General features: G+C 44.8%; 1 protein-coding gene across 1 annotated transcript; it reads right to left on the bottom strand.

Annotated features, from left to right (window-relative positions):
- Positions 1-6,202: 6,202 nt before the first annotated feature.
- LOC144537900 (butyrophilin subfamily 1 member A1-like) lies at positions 6,203-7,838 on the bottom strand. Its single transcript, XM_078281815.1, has 3 exons — positions 7,817-7,838; positions 6,637-6,978; positions 6,203-6,498 (listed from the first exon to the last, which is right to left on the bottom strand). The coding sequence occupies exons 1-3, from the start codon at positions 7,836-7,838 to the stop codon at positions 6,203-6,205; spliced, it is 660 nt and encodes a 219-aa protein (XP_078137941.1).
- Positions 7,839-13,845: the final 6,007 nt, after the last annotated feature.

Here is a 13,845-nt window from a genome sequence, read left to right as displayed (position 1 = left end):
ATGCCACCCAGGCCTCCGGTATCAGCCAGGCCTCCCATGCCCCGCAGGCCTCCGGTACCACCCAGGTCTCCGGAACATCCCACTCCTCCGGTACCACCCAGGCCTCCGGAACCACCCAGGTCTCCCGTACCTCAGAGGCCTCCAATGCCATGCAGGACTCAGGTAACACGAAGGTCTCCGATGCCACCCAGGCCTCTGGTACCACCCAGGTTTCCGTTACCACCCAGGTCTCCGGTACCACCCAGGCCTCCGGAACCACCCAGGTCTCCCGTACCTCAGAAGCCTCCAATGCCCTGCAAGCCTCCGGTAACACTGAGGTGTTCAATGCCACCCAGGTCTCCCGTACCTCAGAGGCCTCCAATGCCATGCAGGACTCCGGTAACACGAAGGTCTCCGATGCCACCCAGGCCTCTGGTACCACCCAGGTTTCTGTTACCACCCAGGCCTCCGGTACCACCCAGGCCTCCGGAACCACCCAGGTCTCCCATACCTTAGAAGCCTCCAATGCCCTGCAAGCCTCCGGTAACACCGAGGTGTTCAATGCCACCCAGGTCTCCCGTACCTCAGAGGCCTTCAATGCCATGCAGGACTCCGGTAAGATGAAGGTCTCCGATGCCACCCAGGCCTCTGGTACCACCCAGGTTTCCGTTACCACCCAGGCCTCCGGTACCACCCAGGCCTCCGGAACCACCCTGGTCTCCCGTACCTCAGAAGCCTCCAATGCCCTGCAAGCCTCCGGTAACACCGAGGTGTTCGATGCCACCCAGGCCACCGGTACCACCCAGGTTTCCGTTACCACCCAGGCATCCGGTACCACTGAGGCCTCCGGAACTCCCCAGGTCTCCCGTACCTCAGAGGCCTCCAATGCCATGCAAGCCTCCAGTAACACCGAGGTCTCTGATGCCACCCATGCCTCCGATACCACCCATGCCTCTGGTACCACCCAGGTTTCCGTTACCACCCAGGCCTCCCATACCTCAGAGGCCTCCCGTGCCCCGCAGGCCTCCGGTAACACCAAAGTCTCCGATGCCACCCATGTCTCCGGTACCACCCAGGTTTCCGTTACCACCCAGGCCTCCCATACCTCAGAGGCCTCCCGTGCCCTGCAGGCTTCCAGTAACACCGAGGTCTCCGATGCCACCCAGGTTTCCGGTACCACCCAGGCTTCCGGTACCACCCAGGTCTCTGATATCACCCAGGCCACCGGTACCACCCAGGTTTCCGGTACCACCCAGGTATCCGGTACCACCCAGGTCTCCAGTACTACCCAGGCCTCCCATTCCCCAGAGGCCTCCCGTGCCCCGCAGGCCTCCGATATCACCCAGGCCTCCGGAACCACCCAGGTCTCCCATACCTCAGAGGCCTCCGGTACCACCCAGGTCTCCAATATCACCCAGGTCTCCGGTACCACCCAGGCCTCCGGAACCACCCAGGTCTCCCGTACCTCAGAAGCCTCCAATGCCCTGCAAGCCTCCGGTAACACCGAGGTGTTCGATGCCACCCAGGCCACCGGTACCACCCAGGCCTCCGGAACCACCCAGGCCTCCGGTACCACCCAGGCCTCCGGAACCACCCAGGTCTCCCGTACCTCAGAGGCCTCCAATGCCCTGCAAGCCTCCGGTAACACCGAGGTCTCCGATGCCACCCATGCCTCCGATACCACCCATGTCTCTGGTACCACCCAGGTTTACGTTACCACCCAGGCCTCCCATACCTCAGAGGCCTCCCGTGCCCCGCAGGCCTCCGGTAACACTGAGGTCTCCGATGCCACCCAGGCCTCTGGTACCACCCAGGCTTCCGGTACCACCCAGGCTTCCGGTACCACCCAGGCTTCCGGTACCACCCAGGTCTCTGATATCACCCAGGCCACCGGTACCACCCAGGTCTCCAGTACCACCCAGGCCACCGGTACCACCCAGGTTTCCAGTACCACCCAGGCCTCCCATACCCCAGAGGCCTCCCGTGCCCCGCAGGCCTCCGATATCACCCAGGCCTCCGGAACCACCCAGGTCTCCCGTACCTTAGAGGCCTCCAATGCCCTGCATGCCTCCGGTAACACCGAGGTCTCCCATGCCACCCAGGCCTCCGGTACCACCCAGGTCTCCCATACCTCAGAGGACTCCAGTACCACCCAGGTCTCCAATATCACCCAGGCCTCTGGTACCACCCAGGTCTCCGGTACCACCCAGGCCTCCGGAACCACCCAGGTCTCCCGTACATCAGAGGCCTCCAATGCCCTGCAGGCCTCCGGTAACACCGAGGTCTCTGATGCCACCCAGGCCTCCGGTACCACCCAGGTCTCCGGTACCACCCAGGTTTCTGTTACCACCCAGGCCTCCGGCACCACCCAAATCTCCCGTACCTCAGAGGCCTCCTGTGCCCCGCAGGCCTCCAGTACCACCCAGGTCTCCGATACCACCCAGGCCTCCGGTACCACCCAGGCCTCCGGTACTACACAGGTCTCCCATACCTCAGAGGCCTCCCGTGCCCCGCAGGCCTCTAGTACCACCCAGGTCTCCGGTACCACCCAGGTCTCCCGTACTTCAGAGGCCTTTTGTGCCCCACAGGCCTCCAGTACCTCAGAGGCCTCCAATGCCCTGCAGGCCTCCGGTAACACCGAGGTCTCCGATGCCACCCAGGCCTCCGGTAAAGATGACTTGACCCTAAAGGTGGAAGGCCACTCTGCACCTCCAAAAACAACCATTGATGACAACATTATGGATAAGGAACTCATTGAGTTGGCAAATAAACTCAGGGCTGTCATTGAAAGAGCCGAGTCAGTTATGGCTTCAGACAACTTGGCTCCAAATGATGAGGCGGCAGATGCCACTGTGGACTGCAGTGTGTCTAATACCCCTGACCTTCCTCCTAGCAACTTGGCCACAAACTGCCTTGGCAAAACCACCAGCAAGGCAGTTGAGTCGGATGACAGCCAAGTGAAGAAGCCCAGGGCAAAACAAGAGAGGGGGAGCAGAAGATTTTCTGGAGGACTCTGGAAAACCCACAGCAAGAGGGGGGAAAAGAAGACTTGCATCGAACAGGAGGAAGATGATGCTTCAGACTCCTGCGATGAAGCCCACGGCAAGAGGGCAAAAAAGAAGAAGGGTATCAGGGGATATTTCAGAGGCCTCTGGAAATCTCTGACCTGGACACCTGACATCAAAGACGACCATGAGGAAATTTACTATGCTGCAGACTTCGCTTGGAACGTCCATGTTCAAGCCCCCAGCCAGAGGGCAAAAGCAAATATGTGCATCCAACAGCAAGATGCCGATGCTTCTGCCTTCAATGATCGAGCCCACAGCAAGTGGGCAAAAAAGAAGGCTAACCGAAGACTTTCTGGTGGACACTGGAAAACCCACAGCAAGTGGGCCAACAAGAAGACATGCATCGAACAGGAGGTGGACGATGACAAAGTTTACTTTGCTGCGGACTTCACTTGGAACGTCCATGTTCAAGCTCCCAGCCAGAGGGAGAAAACAAAGACCTGCATCACACAGGGAGATGACAATGCTTCGACCTTCAGCGATGAAGCCAAGACGGCGAAGAAGAAGAAGGGCGTCAGCAGATTTTTCAGGAAATTTCTGTGCTGCATGCCTGACCCTGAACAGTAAGACCACTAAGTCACTGTTCAAGCTCCCAGCCAGAGGGAGAAAACAAAGAACTGCATCGCACAGGAAGATGCCAATGCTTCGGCCTTCAGCGATGAAACCCAGCATAGAAGAGGATGATAACACCTACAGTGGAGATTAACATCATAGAATCACATCTAGCTCCATCTGTTTTCCTTTGCAAAATAAAAAAAATTTAATCTATATATTACTTTCTTGGTTATTTATTATTTTATATATTCATTCATGTAATTCATTAATTTGCTTAATTTACAACCTAGTGCACTACGATGGATCAATGAGACATCTTTAAAAAGTGATAATACAGCATTAAACTTTATTACAAATATAATATAATATAATCCAATACAATATAATATAATACAATATAATATAATGTTGAGTGTTTCAAAAGTATATATACATGTATTATTACATGTATACATGTATTCTATATTTATTATGTTCTTATTTTATATTCTAATTATTACATTTAATGGGGACTATTTAACTTTTTCCATTACTGCGCACTGGTGGCAGTGACAAGGCAGAATCAGAGTGGGTGTAGCAGAAGGAAAACCACTCTCAGATTGGCCCGGTCGGCCAAAGGTGCTACTGGAGCCGCAATACCGTCACAAACAACACTTTCATGTTGATTTTTTAATTTGAGACCGCTTGGCCAATAAGCGTTGGTGAGCTATAATGCTGGGGGGGGAAGATGTGTCAGAAAAAAAAATCTGTGGTCATGCAAGCTATGGTATTAGGAGATGCTGGAGCTGAATTCATTTCAAAACCATAAAAACATCTGATAGCTGCATATTCACATGAATAGGTTTAAGGTGTTTGCAGACTGTGCCATTTTGTCCATCTTAACTCTGTCACAGACACATTTTTCACATCTGGGAAAAACATTTTGTCTTCAAAGATGGTTAGCGGTCTTTGTTCATTTGGGACAAGGTCAAGGACAGCCAATCCATGGAAAGGCTTCAATATTTAGCCTACAGTCTGACAGGCTGATTATCAAGATTTTACTTCTCTCCAATCATCGCAATGCAAAAAGACGGTCACAATTGCACAGTCTGCAAAAAGCTTTAGCTATGTAGCCCCATTCACACCTAATCATTTTTTACTCATTTACACTTACTTACTTAAAATGATGGATTACATTCGTCTATGCAGCGTTATGTCTCTGAGCAGTTTTTAATTGATTTTAAAAAACAATAAGAGCCTATGACTTCTGGGAGGTCGGACAAACCTGCAGTAGAACAGACAGTAGGTGCTTCTGACTGTGGCAAATACATCGGTGGGTTTATACTTTGCATGGGCATTAAAGCATCTATGTGTCATATTTCTGCTTTACTGAAGCATAATATGACAATAAATAAATATCAGCAGAGGTTCCCGAATAGTAGTAAGTGAAACAAACAGCCTGCAGTGATTTCTGCATTCAAACACACAGGAGCGGGCCGAGGCTGAAGGCCCTCCTACCACACCAAGGTCCATTCAAAAATCTTGAAATTGTTGTTGCCTTATTATTGGCAAAAAACACACATCGGAAAATATAACTTGAGACTTTATTAGTAATCCGTAGGGTGTTCTGGTAAATCCGGCAACAGCTTGAATTTTAACAGACCGGCCGGCGACTTACCTTTGAAATGTTCCAAATATTCACAGAGAACAGGAATCGTGGTCATGTCAGGATCCTAATCACGGCACACGCAAAGGTCTTGTGGTGACCTCTGCCCTTTTCAAAAACACCAACGGCAACTCCAATCACCCATTAGAAACAGATATGACAATGAGAGAGAGAGAGAGACATAGGGGAGGAACAGGAGAGAGAGCGGGGGAAAGAGGAAAAAGATGGATGGAATGGGACGGGAGGATAGATGGCAAGATAGAGGGAATACACAGGCTGTCTGAGAGAGGTGGGGTGTGGCACTGAATGCACACACACACACACACACACAGACACACACACACACTTTGGAATATGTGAATATTACATAATTTTTCTTCTTTACAACCTCACCGACCCTTGATTTCTAATGTAAGACAATATTTCAGAAATGTTTTCAGCTCTCTAAAACATCAACGGTAAACATCAGGTTTTGGTTTTGATGGCTTCTTTCTAGAATCACTATTTCACACCAACATTCAACAATCATACAGGGAGAAATGAAATCCATCGGAGAAGAGGAGAGAGACCAATTTCTACACTGACAGCAGCCTCAATAGACCACAGTGCAATGCAGCAACAAGACAGGTTGCATTTTGAGTAAGGGTTGACTCATTTTTTCATGTCTGGAAAAACTTGCTCTCTTGCTCTTATGCCATAACTATCAATATTGCTATTGCTCTCTGTAGGCCTCTTTCTCTTTTGTCGAAAGGCATTCTGGGAAATGTAGGAAATCCCTAACTGAAGTAGAAGTAGACGAGGCAGCTTGAGGGAAAGTGGGTTCACCAAAAAAAGTTAATTACAACACTTCAGAGGTGTGACCAAGTCAACTTTGCTTGAGTCTCAAGTCTTGAGGCACAAGTCTCAAGTCTAGACCTCAGTTGTTTAAAGCTAATAAAGTGTCCATATCATGACTTTAGAAAACATTTTTACCTGGAACATGAATCTGTGTCTCCCTGGTCTGGTTGATGTTCTGCTGTTGAACTCTACAGGTGAACCTGTTGGTGTCGGTCTTCTCCACAGTCACTCTGCTGCTGACAGTATAGAGGCCATCAGGACCTCTGACTGTCTCTGTAGGTCCAGCAGAGAGGATGTTTCCCTCACCGTCCAGCCAAAACACCTCAGGCTCTGGGTACCAGCCTTTAGATTCACACCCTAAAACCACTTCACTGCTGTCTTTGGTAATCTCAATGACAGGAGAGGAGACAGCACCTAATGATGAGTAAGAGGAGACATTTAAAACAATGGTTTCAGTAGAAATGGAATAACGATACTTGGCACGGCATACAATCATCATCTGGATGAACAAAGATGTAAAAAGTCATGCACAATGATCATATGCCCACTTACCAACAACAAGCTGAACAATGGAGTCTCTACCCAATGTAGGAATGAAGCATCTATATTTTCCCTCATCAGAGAGTTTCACTTTAGAGAGTTTCAATGAAATGTCTCCGTGCTTCAGTTTGTTGATGAACAGTGACGTTCTTCCCATGTAGGACGGGTTTTTATTGATCAGAAGTTCCCGACCGTCACGCCACAAATGGACAAATATGGGGTTCAGGTCAGGTCTCGTCCACTCCAGTGTCATGGCAACAGCATCCATGGCAGGTTCCAGGTGGCATGGCAAAATGATGTCATCACCAAGTATTGCCACTATTGGCTGAGGTGGACCAATCACCTGAGGCTGACCTGCGAAGAAATAACTCTTATTACAATGCTGGCTTCTTTTTGCTACTATGGAATGGAAATGAAAAGTGAAGTGCTGGTCATGGCTGCTGCATTTGCCGTGCATTGATTGAAAACCTGTTTGAAATGTGGTGTTGTTTTGGACCTAAACCCCCCAGCCCCCTCCCCTTATTTCTGGACTTTCAAGGTTGGCAAGTAAGCCTAAAACCAGCAAGTGCCTGGAGAGCGAAACTGATGAACATGACATCAGATTGCGTCACCTCTTAAGAGTTTTGCTCTAACGTACTGTTGGTACAGAAATTGATAGTATGTCACTTAACAGCATTTATACGTATAAATACATTATATTACATCTAAAGCCTAATCATGATTTTTTACCTGTGTTTGTGTGTAAATTACCTCCACAAGAGTGTATTAGAAGAAGAAGGACTACAGTGTGATGGAAAACCATGGCACTGAAGACACTGAGCTGAGATTTAAGAGTCAGTCCGTTCTTCAGCTGAAGCATCCTGGAATTCTGAAAATTGACATGAACCAGTTGCTAAATGTTGATTTCTAGGAAGAGAATATGGAAGAAAAAATGCTTTTTTTAGTAATATTATGAAAAATAATGAAATCCAAAATATCTCTTCAATCAGTCAAAAATGAAGTTCCTCTTGAAATGCTTTAAGATCTTTGTTCTTATCTGCCAACAATCATTCTGTAAGAATTTTTGTTGTTGTTTTTCTCAGAATTTAGAATGAAGCTCGATCAGATTTTGAGAAAAGGGTAGTTTTGATCCTTCATAGTGCATCCTTTTATTTGCATGCTTGTCTAGTAAAATGTCAAACTGTCAATGTACCTTCAGCATCTACATCCACCATGTTGAATAATGTAACAGGACATAAACTGCTCAACAGCTCCCCCTGCTGGCCGTTCCTTTATTTTAATTCAAGTTCAAAGACAGATTCAATATATTTTAATTACGCTTGTAGTGTGAATACAAACGTGGCCTGGCGAGCTGTTTCAACCTTGCAATTGTACAATATTGAATAATAGTAATAATAATAATAAAGTAATTTCCTCTACAGTATGTATGTCCTTCATTGTGTAATGTTTGAGAACTAGTTTCACTTTCATCTGTCGTCAAAGACAGTTAGTTGTGACTTTAAATTGTGCGTTGAAGCTGCCAGGTTTGTTGAATATATTACACTTATTATAACCCACCGTTTCTAAGTTACAATGCAAGTCCAATCGCTTCAATAAATTACTGAGGCATAAACCCATAATGACCGACAGTTTGTGTTCAGACAACAAAGGACTTCGTGCTCAACTGCTCAAAATAAACTGGGCAGTCTGATTTCAAAGTCTGTTGAAATTTTACATGGTGAAATTATTTCATGCATATTTCGTATACAATTTTGCGCGCAATAAATGGCTCATACCTATGAAAAAATAGTTGTGTTTGAGAGGAAATCAACAGCTGTGAAGGCAGACCTGCTTTTATTCTAAAAACAGGCGACAACGTATTTCTTTTAATTAAAAAATAGGAAAAACATCAAGCAATTTAAGAATAAGAATTTAATTTATAAAAGCCTCCGTACCTGTTGCACGATAGAGTCTCGTCACCACAGAGGAAAGTAGGCCGCACGTCCAAAGTCCTCAAATAATTAAAAAAAAAAACCGTACCTTCACCCTGGTCACCTGTACTGGGCGGTAATGTGTGTTTACTTTGTGTTTTACTGTCTATCTGCTGCTGCTTATGTCTATTAGACTTCAGTCTATATTAAAGAAGTGCATAGCGTTGTAAGTGTGCATGTGTATTAGATTTTAGACTGTATTACTGTAACAGTGTTGGAATTGTGCACGTCTATCATAAATGAACACTGTTGTGGGTGTGCTTTTCAATTTGCTTCTAGTTTAGGCCATATTAATAGGGTTCGACCAATATGGGCCAATACGGATATATTTTTGTATAGATCTTCTTATAGACAATATTTTAGCTGGTATTCAGTTTATATTCTACCATTTTCTTGCCGTAAAATTACAAGTAGGCCTATTCACTGTTTCCCCCAGAATTCTTCTCCTCAGAGTGGAAAAGCCTCTGAAACAGCATTCAGAGCATCATGGGACACTAAAACTCTCCACTGAAACCCAGACTGATGAAATTATTTTAGTGTCAGCAGCTCTTTAAGGCAGAGTGACCCACCACACCTATTCAGTGGTAGAGAAACTCTGGGATACATTAGGCCTTTTGCAGAAAACATTATTGAACAATTAAATGAATAATTAAAATGTGCAAAGAAGAAGCTGTGGTCAGGGAGGAACCTCCATCATATCAGAGGTGGACGATATGACTGGCTGATGTGATAAGCGCAAAAATGATTGTTTCTGTATTTCTTTATTAAATGAGCGATAACAATATTTATCTGTCGTCTTGGCAACCCAGGAAAAGGAAATGTTTATGAAATAGGTGATAGGTCTGCTGATTTACAGCAGGGGGCAGAGTAGGAGCTTTTATTCATGCTCATCGATCAACCCTTTGAGTGACTGTGTGTGTGTGTGTGAGAGAGAGAGAGAAAGAGAGAGAGAGAGAGAGAGAGAGAGAGAGAGAGAGAGAGGAGGAGCAAGAAAAAGAGAGAGGGAGAAAGAGAAAAGTGTGTGTGAGAGAGAGAGAGAGATGGAAGGAGAGAAGAAAGGAAAGCATGATGCCTGTAAATATTTCTCCAAAGCGCTGGATGCCCTGCAGAATGGAGTTTGGCCAGGTTGTCTACAGCAGTGGTTCTCAACGTGGGGTCCGGGGACCACCAGGGGTTCTTGAGGGGATTCCAGGGGGTCCCCAGCAAATTGAATTGTTAAACACCACCATTATTTCATTTAAAAGAAGTTAATGCAATTAGAGAATGTAGAAGAATGATTATTATGATCATAGTTTCACTGTTATCTCTCTATAATTTGCAGACAGTCATGGAATTCTGGACAAAATCATATCTACCAATACAAATATTCTCAGATTTGAGTCCGATAGACAAAATCTCATCAAATGGGGGTCTGAGGCCCTAATGTGGACTAAATTAGGGATCCGCGATATGAAAAAGGTTGAGAATCACTGGTCTACAGTATGTGTTGTCTGCATATATTTATGGAAAATATCCTGCATAATGTCACCATGATGAGATGCCAAACCATCTTAAGATCAACTGTCACCCAGGTTACCAAACATGGAAACCTGGGTAGCAAGGTGACCTGGAGCCAGAGATGGTGCATAGGGGAGGACATGAAGCATATTAAATCAATGGGAGGAAAATGGTCTTCTCTTCCTGTCTCCTCAGTGGGCGGAGCGGTCGCCGGTCCGCACAGGAAAGTGTCACTCTCACAAGAATATAAAAGGCTCAAGCACTAGTCTCAGTCTTCATGGTGCTGACAGACAGAGCCCACATGACAAAGGACCCAGGACCGGATGCCAGAGTCTTCGTCTCGATTCAAAAAAGTTAAAAGTTTCTGCTGGTGCTTACTGAGACCATCGCATGATCAAAAGGTCACTGGTTCTGTTGAGGCCATTGAGGTTTAACTCAACCAGTCAGATTATTTCTTCCTCCAGAGCAGAACTATTTGTTAAACTAAAACTCCACTCTGCGGTTGTGTCAACAGCAGAAATAATCTCCACAGGAAGGGGAAGTTCTCACCTACATTAGATCTTAGCTGTTATTCAGTCTGATGCTCAGACAGTCAGCAGCAAGACAGCATGGAGGTTACAGCTCTCTGCCTCAGACTGTGTGAGTACTGAGTCTCTCTTTCTCTCCCTTTCCCTGTTTTACAAATCAGAAAACATTGAAAAAGGAGGCCTCTTGAAGTTGAAAGGAATCAAAGCAATGTGAACAATCAAAACAAGGGTTGTTGGCAGTTAAAAGTACTGGTACTGAGTTTAAAATGTCTTTTTCCTGTGTTGTTCGATGCCTGGCTCCATCTCTGTCTGACAAAGTAATTATTTTTTGTGCAATACCCTATGTGTGAGTGAACATGCTGAAATAATGTTAATCAAATGTACATTTTAGGCCTCAGGACATTAGAGATCCATTGTTTCTTTGTCACAAGTTGTTTTTTCTGTACCAAAAACAACATATTTTAGAATATCCGTTGACCTCCAAAAGAAGCTGAATTTCATTTCATTCATTTTAAATTTGGTGAAATTTAATATAATTGGCGCTCAAATTTGTGGACTGCCAACATTACAAGCAGCCAATATTAATGAGTACAAAAGTCAGAGGTCACAGCACCCACAATACATCTAACACGTCTCAGTTTCCCTAGAATTAGCATGTATCATGTATGAGAGAAGTGGCAGGTAAAGCAATGAGAGACAGTTTGAGGTTTTTTGTATCTGAGTATTATTGTTTTTTTTAGCTAGCAGACATGTATCTAAAAGCATCTATATGTGATATTGCTCTCTTCCTTTGTCTCTCCAGTGGTGACTGTATTGATGCTGCTGGTTGCACATGTTCAGCACGGTTACTATGCTCAGAAAGGTGGTAAGTAGCTGCCTACAGTACAGAAACACAAATTAGTTACATCACTGATGAACCTTTTTTAATTATACATTACTTCCAGGTTGATGTAAACCTTCTAAACCTCTATTCCTGTTTCACAAGCGCTATATACCTGAATATCTGGTGTGTTTATCTCCATAACGTAATAAAGATTCCTTCATTCATTCATATTTGCATTTAAACATAAGCCGTGTTTTAGATTTTGTGAAGAGTTTGGATCTACAACATTACATATCCAGGTTGAGAGGGGATACCAGGGTGCTTCCTTGCTAAAAGTTGCTAGTTTGAGTCAAGGAGGGTAAAAAGATACTTGAACAAAAAGAAGCCACTCTCTTCAAAAGTTTAAAAAAAAAAACCTTTAGAGTGCCTTGGCTTCCTTTTTCAATTACATATCCATTTATGAAAAAACAACAAAATACTGAAGTTCATTATTCAGTGTCTCTAAAATCTAGAGGCTCTAGTCTGTAAAAGTCTGTCTGTTCATCACCAAGACTTAAGTTACCTTTTATATCTGTTACGGTGATTTCTGTTACAAACAGATTTCTTAATTTAATGTCTCTCTTTCTCTGTTTCTCTCTCTCAGATCCTCGTATTGTTCCTGACAGACTGCAGCTCTTTGAATACAAGTCTATCTCTTTTAAGTGTGAGGGGTTTGATGGTTCGACTGGATTGAGAGTTATGAGGAAGATCAAGGGAAACATTACCAGATGTTTCACTGACTGGGGGCAGTCAAATGGGACGTCCTGCACCATTAAGCATGTCTACACAACAGACAGTGGAAAATACTGGTGTGAGGCTGGAAAGGGAGAGAGAAGCAACTCTGTCAACATCGCTGTCACTGGTATGTTTATAGCGGAATAGTGTTTTTGGAAGAGTTCAATCCCAAAAACACTATATAGCCAGTTTGAAACAAACAAGCATGTAATCGGTGAAGCATAATTTACATTAATTGGCGCTTAGAGAAGGCATATTTTATTGTTTCAGTCTGCGGCTTCAATCGGGAAACTGAACTCCTGGCACAATAAAAAGGTTACTGTAGGCTAGATATTCATTTATAAGCACAGAGCTGACAAGAGATAACGACTTAATTAGTGTTACAGTTTATGAGAAAAAACAGAGTGATTAACTTAATTGCACTAGGTACCAGTGAACAAAATATTCCTCTCACACGGGTCTGCACCCTCAGAAAATTGCACACCTGTAGTTGGTGTTGCAAATTTTTAATCAATTTTTGAAGTTTTAAAGTTCGGACAGTTGCTATAGTGCCTCCAGCAGGAAGATCGGTCCCATACTGTATTATAATGCCGAATAATAAAATGCATACAAGTGCTTAACTAAAAGCCAGGTTAAAAAGGTGTGTCAAAATCAGCCTTTGTTCAAAAAGAGTTAAAGCTGAAATAGTTAAAAAGGGACTTGAGAGCTCTACATTCTTATGCCTATATTCTTGTGCCTGTAATGTCACACTACACTAGATTTTTTTTCCCACCCGCATGATTGAGCACCAGGTTTCTGTTTTATATGTCTCTAAAATTTATTTTCAGGCATTATTGACAGATACATATAGTGAAAGAGAGACAGGAAGGTATGGGAGAGAGAGAGGGGAGGACATGCAGCAAATGACCGCAGGCTGGATTCGAACCCAGGTCACTGCAGGAAGGACTGAGCCTTATATGGTACGCGCTCTACTCGGTGAGCCACCGGGGCACCCCGTCTCTAAAATTTCTGTTTAAAATAAAATAAACTTTTATACAACACATGTTGTTCAGCTGGGTCTGTGATCCTGGAGAGTCCGGTCCGTCCTGTGATGGAGGGAGATAATGTGACTCTGAACTGTACAACCAAGACTCCCTCCAACCTCCCAGCTGGTTTCTATAAAGATGGCTTCCTCATCAGGACCAGCTCTACAGGAGAGATGACCATCCACAGTGTTTCCAAGTGTGATGAAGGACTCTACAAGTGCAGCATCTCTGGTGTTGGAGAATCACCAGAGAGCTGGCTGGCTGTGAGAGGTGAGACAACAGTGTTTCCAAACTAAATTAACACAATTTGATTTTTGCATTTTTGCATGGCCATGTTTCATGAAGAAGATATGTGACGTCATGTACCTACTTATGTCAAGACCCAGTGTTTGACACTTTTACACTTGGTAGAAAGTCCATTCATATAACAATTTTATGAAGAGACAAATAAATGTCAACTTGTATTGTAACTGATTTTAATCCGCTTGCTGTTCCAGAAGGGTAAATAATGTCAGGATTTTTTTTTTTGTAATCAAGTGACATTATCTTGATACTGGTGGACTGAGATGCTTTTTTGTTGCCCCAAAACATCCCAACATCTCTGA

Source organism: Centroberyx gerrardi, chromosome 23, assembly GCF_048128805.1.
Source record: "Centroberyx gerrardi isolate f3 chromosome 23, fCenGer3.hap1.cur.20231027, whole genome shotgun sequence".
NCBI classification, from domain to species: Eukaryota; Metazoa; Chordata; class Actinopteri; order Beryciformes; family Berycidae; genus Centroberyx; species Centroberyx gerrardi.
Note: the sequence above shows the minus strand (reverse complement) of the source record. Positions and strands in the feature narration are given on the sequence as shown.